Genomic DNA, 9,901 nt, shown 5'->3' with positions numbered 1-9,901 from the left:
ACAAAAATTGAAATATCAGGAAAAACATTGCTGTGCAAAACTATTAATTTATTGGGAAAATTTTACTAGTTTTCTATGAAAACTAAAATGCATCACTAAAGAGATCCTTCAGCCGAATTGTGGGGCTGCAGCTTTGTGTGTGATTAACTCACTGCTCCATCCAGTTCCTTTAACTTCATGCATTCATTATGTATGGAATTCCTAATACAGTAGGCACTTTTTTGGGGGGTGGTGGTGTAAATGACATATGCAAAAGGAAAAATAAGTAAATTCATATTTCAACTAAACACTTGCTATTTAGTGCAATTATAGCTTTTATTTCTGTTATTTCTTGCACAAAGTTATCTGCATGGAAGCTGATACAGTTAATGCCATAGACTTTGCTCTGGGGTTGTGAGGGCAACCCGCTGGCTTGCTGCTCCTTCCTGTCCTTAGACCCAAGTGCCCTGCTCTGTAGAACATCTGCACCCTGAGCGCCATCCACCCGTGCAAGGTCTGCACCCTGAGGGCCCTACACCAGGTCGGCACCCCGAGTGCCCTTCTGCTTTGCACCTGTCTCTGCCCTCACCTGCTCCCCCAGGAAGGCTGGGCTGTCCCTGATGCTCCTAATGCTGCTGCCTATGAAACTCCATTATGCAAGGAACAGTTGAGTAAGTTAAAGTATTTAATAAGGGAAGGGGAAGTAATAGAAATGTATGATGGTAGAAGATATTTAAGGAGATTTCAAGTTTATGCAGAACTTCAGTTATGTTAGTAACATTAGCAGTATTAATCCTGACATCAGCATCAGCTCTAACTTTCATCAGTGAGCCTTGGGTGAGGTACTGGGTCCAAAAGTGGAGGGGGAGTGTTAGTGAGGAGCTTGGTGCAACGGTCAAACGGTTACCACAGGCTTAATGTGCCATTCCTCCTTTAGCTTTCTAATCATCTCATGAGTTCTTTTATATTCTCAACTTTGGGAGAAACAAGTAAGGAGGAGCATAAGCACCTTGTCTATTTATATGACTCATGCGCAGTCGCCTCCCCGGGTGTGTTTCAAATTCCACGGCAGGCTTGTGCCCAGCATGCAGCCTGGCCTCTCTGGGATCTGAACTTTTGATTCTCCATTCATACAACCCTGTATTTGAAAAAATTACTCAAAAGGCTTTTATTGCTGTTAAAAGGTTAAGCAAATCATGTGCATATGAATGGTTCAAAAACAATGACTGTTATTTTCTTCCTCGGGTGAGAACTGTAAGCCAGATCATGAACCCAGGGCATCGGGCCTCTCGGAATCAAACAGCAAATGCCGATTTCGTCCTTGTGGGGCTCTTTGGTGAGGCCAAGGGTGCCACCTTCCTCTACGTGGTGACCTTCATCATTTTCTTACTGGCCCTGGCTGGGAACACCCTGCTCATCGTCCTGATCCGCGTGCAGCCCCGCTTGCACACCCCCATGTACTTCTTCATCAGCCAGCTCTCGCTGATGGACCTCATGTACATCTCGGTGACCGTGCCCAAGATGCTCGTGGGCCACGTCACGGGCAACCGTACGATTTCCCCCTTGTGCTGCGGAGTGCAGATGTTCTTCTACCTGACCCTGGCTGGTGCGGAGTTTTTCCTTCTGGCGGCCATGGCCTACGATCGATACACTGCCATTTGCAAACCTCTCCATTACCCACTGCTGATGAGCCAGAGGGTCTGTGAGTGCCTGCTGTCCGGGTGCTGGCTCCTGGGGATGTCTGATGGCTTCCTGCTTACCCCCATCATCATGAGCTTCCCCTTCTGCCAGTCCAGGAAAATTCCGAGCTTCTTCTGTGAGGCTCCTGCCCTGCTGAAGCTCTCCTGTGCCGACATCTCCCTCTACAGGACGTTCATGTACGTGTGCTGCGTCCTCATGCTGCTCGTCCCCGTCGTGGTCATCTCGAGCTCATACGCCCCCATTCTGCGCCTCATCCACAGGATGAATTCCGCTGAGGGTCGGAGGAAGGCGTTTGCCACCTGCTCCTCTCACATGGTCGTAGTGCTGCTCTTCTTTGGCGCTGCCATCTACACCTACATGCTTCCCACTTCCTACCACACTGCCGAGAAGGACGTGATGGTGTCAGCTTTCTACACCATCATCACCCCCGTGCTGAACCCTCTTATTTACAGCTTCCGCAATAAAGACGTCACAGGGGCGCTGAGAAGCATGATGCAATCGGGTTGAGCCTGAGAAAAGCTGGAAACGGGAGAGCCTGAGAACGACGTCACTCTCCCCCTTCCTTGCTTCCCTCCCCCCGGCCTCCCGTTTTCTCCTCTCTTCTTGCTGCTGGTTCCAGGCCCTCCAACACCAAGCCCACCCATATTTTTTGCCTTTCTCACCCACGTGGCATTTCTCCTCCACACTGCTTGCTCATCCTAATTTATCTCATGATATGTAATAAACTTGTATAATACTTTTATCTGTGAGGCAATGGCTGCTATAGAGTAAGCCACACAGAGTGTCTTTCATCTTATCACCCACCCCAAGTTCTGTGATCATTTCAGTGTGAGGTTTGGGTGTGAAAGCCCCAACCTTGAACGTGGCTCATTGGGAAGACCTCAGAATCCTGGAGGGACACTGGTAGGTCCCCTGCTTTACAACACCCCTGAAGTCATAGTTCACTTGTGGGACCTCTAAGGTGTGGCTTCTAATGTGTGCAATCACATCTCTGTCAGAACAAATGAACACATTTTCCCCAAACGTTAAAAGTGAGATTCATAGTGTAAATATCAATGTTTTCAATATTATTTGGCTATCGAAACTACTTGGACCAAATCTCTGTCCACATCAGTGTTCCAAAGAGATAACAGGTTCCTCTGACATCACAGATCATAAGGACGCAAACAAAAGTGATTCCACACTTAGCTTTTTTCTGGTGGCTATTACAGGGTGTGGTCTACCATAACTCAGACTAAATATAGCAGTCTTGGGGGACAATAGAAGTTCAGGGAATCCTAATCTCTTTATCTTTTTCCTTCTGAAACTGGAAAAGCAAGTAAAATATTTTGGGTTTGTCACAAGCCTTTACTTCCCCTGTTGTATATAACACTGCAAAAAGAATGTCTGTAAATGTATAAGCATTAAAACACTATTGTTTTCATGAACAAAACAATTCATGTGTTTAGTGTGTCTGGAACTTGAGAAAGTATACATTTGCTCTGATTAATATGCAAGAAGGATACTTGGGTCCCAAATTGTTAAGTTACTACCACTTGGCACAGAACCCTGAACTTGCCTTATTTATCATCAAGGGACAGGTACTAGGTGTTCTCAGGCCTGCTGCATTTCCATAGATTTATAAGTTCTTTCTTACATGGCAAGTCAACTGAATAATTTTGCTTCCCATGGATGATTGTTACTGCACTGCATGAATCTGTCTGTATTTGGAAATAATGCCATGAAACCAGGAAAAAAGCAACATCTAAAAAATAAGCTTTTCTAGAGGTAGATAAAGTTTTAGTTTAGATATTGGTGTGATTAAAGTAGAGAAATAAAAGAAGCCAAACAGTCCAAATGGATGCTATACAAGAAAAGCTACTTAAACAATGTTGTCCTTATTATTACATTTGTTGATATTATTATGTAAGTCTTATGTGTTCCCTTTCCATAGGTTTTATTTGTTTTTAATGAGTGTTTGGTTTATCTGTCTATCATTCTGGAGCACAAAGAGAAAAGAAAAACTAAAATCTTGAGGTTGAATTTACCAGTAGATTGGGGACTGTGGTGATTAGAGAGAATAAAGCAGAGGGAATTAGGGTTTAGTTGTGGACCTGCTGCTTTATTTGTAAAGAGTCGTGCAATACTTGTGAGCTTGCCCAAGCTTCCTTCCATCACTTTTGAGATGGGAAAGGCAGAATGTCCTAATCAAGTTCCTTGAGGAGTGAGTGGGGGTGATATGCATAGAGAGCCCATTACACCTGCTTCAAACTGGGAGTCATTCCACTTTTGTACCTTTTCCACTCCTCGTTTGCCTTCAAGTCATGGAGGTATGAGAACTGTGGAGTCAGAGAGGCTGCAGCTTAATCCTAGCTTTGCTGCTCAGCAACTCTGATGAGCAAATTGCCCCACCACTGCTCTCATTTTCTGCCACTAAAATAGAACTAGAAACAAGTATTACTGAGGGGATTTGAATGTGGAGTTTAATATTCAACTGCCCAGTCCAGGGCCTGGCCCCTCAAAAGGTGTAAATAGCTGTTCCCCCTTTCAGGGGAAGCTGGATAAAGGTGGCTTTGCCCATGACTATGTGTCTGCTCTGGTCCCTCATGGGCCCTAGGGGAGACAGTGTAGATGTTCTCACACAGCAGCAGCTCATCGGCTGTCTGCTTAATTAAAGAACGGCATTTCTGACCATTGTAATCTTCCAATTATACAGCTCCACTTTAGTATTTGATCAACATGCAAAACTGTCTTGTATTAAATTTACTTTATCTGTTTCTCACAGATCTATTGTTTATCCAACATCCTTTGATTTGCAAACTCTTTGGAAATGCAAAGCTTCCTAGACTCCAGCATCACTCCACCCATTACTCAACCTGATGGATTGTTTTCTAAGCTGCAGATGCTCAGCACTTCATCAGGGGCACACATACCCTTATCTCAAGGGGTTTCTTTGCTGCTGGAGGGGAGCGCTATGCAGACATGAGAACCTAGGCATAAGGACTATGAGAAGACTCCACCCAGAGAGCCTGCAGCATCTAGGAGGGAGTCTCAGCTTTGAGCACTGATCCTGAAGGAGATTATATACATGAGAAGAAACAAAAGAACATTCTAAAGAGAGGACCAGCACATGAGCACACATGAGTATAAAACAGGCAACGGGTAATGCAGGAAGATATAAATAGCAAATTGAGTGTGACTATAGCTTAGAATGAAAAGGGAAGCTCTTAGAATTTATATTTATATGTTATAATTATAATTTTAATAAAGTTATTAATTGTATATATAATGCTTCTTGTCCTCTTCCAATTTCCAATTACTCTGAACCTACAGTAAAATAGTATACATATAATTTTTAAATATATGATTCATTTACATATAGTTACATTTATATTGAGCATATTAATAAATTAATATTGATGTCATGACATTTACTCTTGATTCAGAGTAACTGAAGATTGGAGGAAGGCAAAAACAGGGGCTAACACACCTAATAGAAACTGGAACTCATATGACTCAACACAATAAAAGCAAACAACCCAATTAAAAAATGGGTGGAGGACCTGAATAGATATTTTCCTAAAGAGGAAATACAGATGGCCAACAAGCACATGAAAGATACTACACATCACTAATCATCAGAGAAATGCAAATCAAAACCACAATGAGATATCACCTCACACCAGTCAGAATGGGCACCATCCAAAAGACAAGATGTAACAAATGCTGGTGAGGATCTGGAGAAAAGGGAACCCTCCCATACTGTTGGTATAAACTGGTGCAGCCACTGTGGAAGGCAATATGGAGGTTCCTCAAAAAACTAAAAATAGAAATACTGTATGTCCCAGTAACCTCCATTTCTAGGAATTTACCCAAAGAAAACAAAGTCTTTGATTGGAAAAGATATATGTGCCTTCATGTTATTGCCACATTATTTATAATAGCCATGATATGGAAGCAACAAAAATATACATCAATGATGAACAGATACAGAAGATGTAGTACATATTCACAATGGAATATTATTCAGTCATAAAAAGAAAAAAAACCTTCCATCTGCAACAACAAGGATGGGCATAGAGGGTTTTATGGTAAATGAAATAAGCCAGTCAAAGAAAGACAAATACTGTATGATTTGACTTTTATGTGGAATCTAAAAACAAAATGAAGAAAACAGAAGCAATAGACTCATAGATACTGGGAAGTGACTGGTGGTTACCATGAGGGAGGTGTTGAGGTGGGTGGGTGGAATAGGTGAAGGACATAAAGTGGCCCAAAAATCTCAAGCATAGTATAAAGTAGTTAAGGGGATGAAAGTACAGCACAGAGAGTACAGTCAATAGTTCTGTAACATCGTTCTATATTGACAGATAGTAACTATACCAGTTGGGTGACTTTAATAATGCATACAACTGTTGAATCACTATGTTGTATACTTGAATAATATATGTGTGTCAACTACAACAAACTATTGATAAATTATTTTTCTTTGCTGTATAGGATTTCATTTCAAGACTGTTATATAATTTATGCACTCTTTTGTTGATAAATACATATATGTTGTCTTCATTAGCAGTTACAGAAAATATTGATATGCATTTTTATACATGTGTCCTGGTGGTAGGAATTTTTGTATCTCATGATAAATTGACATACCTACCAAAGAATCAATAAGTATCCTGTTATTATCTGGGTAATTTTCTGGCATGTTTGGTGATTACCTTGTTTTTGTTTCTGACAATGGTTACTTTCACCTTCTCTTTTATTTCTTGGTCATTTTCAGCAGAAGTTTATCAATATTTTTAAAAGAACTGTCATTCGGACTTGTTGACTTTCCCTACTGTATATTTTGCTTCTCTTATTCTCTTTCATTCTCATTTGCTATTTTTTAATATTATTTATTTATTTATTTTGATATCATTAATGTACAATTACTTGAACAACATTATGGTTACTAAACTTCCCCTATTATCAAGTCCCCCCCACATACCCCATTACAGTCACTGTCCATCAGCATAGTAAGATGCTATAGTATCATTACTTGTCTTCTCTGTATATACTGTATTTCCCATGTCACCCCCATACATTATGTGTGCTAATCATAATGTCCCTTTTACCCCCTTATCCCTCCCTTCCAACCTATCCTCCCCAGTCCCTTTCCCTTTGGTAACTGTTAGTCCATTCTTGGGTTCTGTGAGTTTGCTGCTGTTTTGTTCCTTCAGTTTTTGCTTTGTTCTTATTCTCCACAGATGAGTGAAATCATTTGATACTTGTCTTTCTTTGCAAGTCTTATTTCACTGAGCATAATACCATCCAGCTCCATCCATGTTGTTCCAAACGGTAGGATTTGTTTTCTTCCTATGTCTGAATAATATCCCACTGTGTATATGTACCAAATCTTCTTTATCCATTCATCTACTGATGGACACTTAGGTTGCTTCCATTTCTTGGGTATTGTAAATAATGCTGCAATAAACATAGGGGTGCATATGTCTTTGTCAAAGTGGGCTGCTGCATTCTTAGGGTAAATTCCTAGAAGTGGAATTCCTGTGTAAAATGGTATTTCTATTTTTAGTTTTTTGATGAACCTCCATACTGCTTTCCACAATGGTTGAACTAGTTTACATTCCTACCAGCAGTGTAGGAGGGTTCCCCTTTCTCCACATCCTCACCAACATTTGTTGTTGTTTGTCTTCTGGATGGTGGCTATCCTAACTGGTGTGAGGTGATATCTCATTGTGGTTTTAACTTGAATTTCTCTGATGATTAGCGATGTGGAGCATCTTTTCATGTGCCTATCGGGCATCTGAAATTCTTCTTTGGGCAAATGTCTGTTCAGCTTCTCTGCCCATTTTTTTAATTGGCTTATTTGGTTTTTGGTTGATGAGGCATATGAGTTCTTTATATATTTTGGATGTTAACCTCTGGTTGCATATGTCATTTACAAATATATTCTCCCATAGTGTAGGATGCCTTTTTGCTCTGTTGATGGTGTTCTTTGCTGTGCAAAATATTTTTAGCATCATGTAGTTCCATTTGTTCATTTTTTATTTTGCTTCCCTTGCCTGAGGAGATGTGTTCAGGAAAAAATTGCTCATATTTATATTCAAGAGAGTTTTGCTTATGTTTTATTCTAAGAGTTTTATGGTTTTATGACTTATATTCAGGTGTTTGATCCATTTTGAGTTTACTTTTGCATATGGGGTTAGAAAACAATCCAGTTTCATTCTCTTACATGTAGCTTTACAGGTTTGCCAACACCAGCTGTTGAAGAGGCTGTCATTTCTCCATTGTATATCCATGGATCCTTTATCATATATTAATTGACCATATATGCTTGGGTTTATAACTGGGTTCTCTATTCTGCTCTGTTCTTGTGCCAGTACCAAATTGCCTTGATTACTGTGGCTTTGTAGTAGAGCTTGAAGTTGGGAAGCAACATCCCCCCTGCTTTATTCTTCCTTCTCAGGATTGCTTTGGTTATTTGGGATCTTTTGTGGTTCCATATGAATTTTAGAACTATTTGCTTTAGTTCATTGAAGAATGCTGTAGGTATTTTGACAGGGATTGCATTGAATCTGTAGATTGCTTTAGGCAGGATGTCCATATTAACAATATTAATTCTTCCTAGCCAAGAGCATGGGATGAATTTTCATTTATTAGTGTCCTTTTTAATTTCTCTTAAGAGTGTCTTGCTGTTTTCAGGGTATAGGTCTTTCACTTCCTTGGTTAGGTTTATTCCTATGTATTTTATTCTTTTTGATGCAATTGTGAATGGAATTGTTTTACTGATTTCTCTTTCTGCTAGTTCATTGTTAGTGTATAGGAATGCAATAGATTTCTGTGTATTAATTTTGTATCCTGCAACTTTGCTGAATTCAGATGTTAGATCTAATAGTTTTGAAGTGGATTCTTTAGGGTTTTTTTAAGTACAGTATCATGTCATCTGAAAACAGGGACAGTTTGACTTTTTCCTTGCCAATCTGGATACCTTTTATTTCTTTGTGTTGTCTGAATGCTGTGGCTAGGACTTCTAGAACTACGTTTAATAAAAGTGGGAGAGTGGGCATCCTTGTCTTCTTACTGATCTTAAACGAAAAGCTTTCAGCTTCTCACTGTTAAGTATAATGTTGGCTGTGGGTCTGTCATACATAGCCATTATTATGTTGAGGTACTTGCTCTCTACACCCATTTTGTTGAGAGTTTTTATTATGAATGAATGTTGAATTTTGTTGAATGTTTTTTAAGCATCTATGGAGATAATGATGTGTTTTTTTCCTTCTTTTTGTGGATGCAGTGGATGACGTTGATGGATTTTCGAATGTTATACCATCCTTGCATCCCTGGGATGAATCCCACTTGACCATGATGGATGATCTTTTTGATGTATTTTTGAATTCAGTTTGCTAATATTTTGTTGAGTGTTTTTGCATCTATGTTTGTCAGGGATATTGGTCTGTAATTTTCTTTTATTGTGGTGTCTTTGCCTGGTTTTGGTATTAGAGTGAAGTTGGCCTCATAGAATGAGTTTGGAAGTATTCATTTTCTACTTTTTGGAGAACTTTAAGGAGGATGGGTATTAGTTCTTCACTAAATGTTTGATAAAATTCAGCAGTGAAACCATCTGGTCCAGAAGTTTTGTTCTTAGGTAGTTTTTTGATTACCAATTCAATTTCTTTGCTGGTAATTGATCTGTTCAGATTTTCTGTTTCTTCCTGGGTCAGACTTGGAAGGTTGTATTTTTCTAGAAAGTTGTCCATTTCTTCTAGGTTATACAGTTTGTTACCATATAATTTTGTATAGTATTCTCTCATAATTTTTTGTATTTCTGTGGTGTCCATAGTGATTTTTCCTTTCTCATTTCTGATTCTGTTTATGTGTGTAGACTCTCTTTTTTCCTTGATAAGTGTAGCTAGTGGCTTATCTATTTTGTTTGTTTTTTCAAAGAACCACCTCCTACTTTCATTGATTCTTTCTATTGCTTTACTCTTCTCAATTTTATTTATTTCTGCTTTAATCTTTATTATGTTCCTCCTTCTACTGACTTGGGGCCTCATTGTTTTTCCTTTTCTAGTTTCAGTATTTGTGACTTTAGACTGTTCATTTGGGATTGTTCTTCTTTCCTGAGGTAGGCCTGTATTGGAATATATTTCCCTCTTAGCACAGCCTTCACTGTGTCCCACAGATTTTGTGTTGTTGATTATTGTTGTCATTTGTTTCTATATATTGCTTCATCTCTATT

General features: G+C 39.5%; 1 protein-coding gene across 1 annotated transcript; it reads left to right on the top strand.

Annotated features, from left to right (window-relative positions):
* The first annotated feature begins 1,245 nt into the window (after positions 1–1,245).
* Positions 1,246–2,187, top strand: LOC118970628 (olfactory receptor 2T3-like). Its single transcript, XM_037008860.2, has one exon. It carries the CDS (start codon positions 1,246–1,248, stop codon positions 2,185–2,187), a length of 942 nt encoding a protein of 313 aa, XP_036864755.1.
* The last annotated feature ends 7,714 nt before the right edge of the window (positions 2,188–9,901 follow it).

Source organism: Manis javanica, chromosome 14 (genome assembly GCF_040802235.1).
Source record: "Manis javanica isolate MJ-LG chromosome 14, MJ_LKY, whole genome shotgun sequence".
Taxonomy (NCBI): domain Eukaryota; kingdom Metazoa; phylum Chordata; class Mammalia; order Pholidota; family Manidae; genus Manis; species Manis javanica.
Note: the sequence above shows the minus strand (reverse complement) of the source record. Positions and strands in the feature narration are given on the sequence as shown.

Bases quoted from the DNA above. Each gene is read 5' to 3' on its own strand.
- LOC118970628 (XM_037008860.2), top strand. From the start codon at position 1,246: ATGAACCCAGGGCATCGGGCCTCTCGGAATCAAACAGCAAATGCCGAT.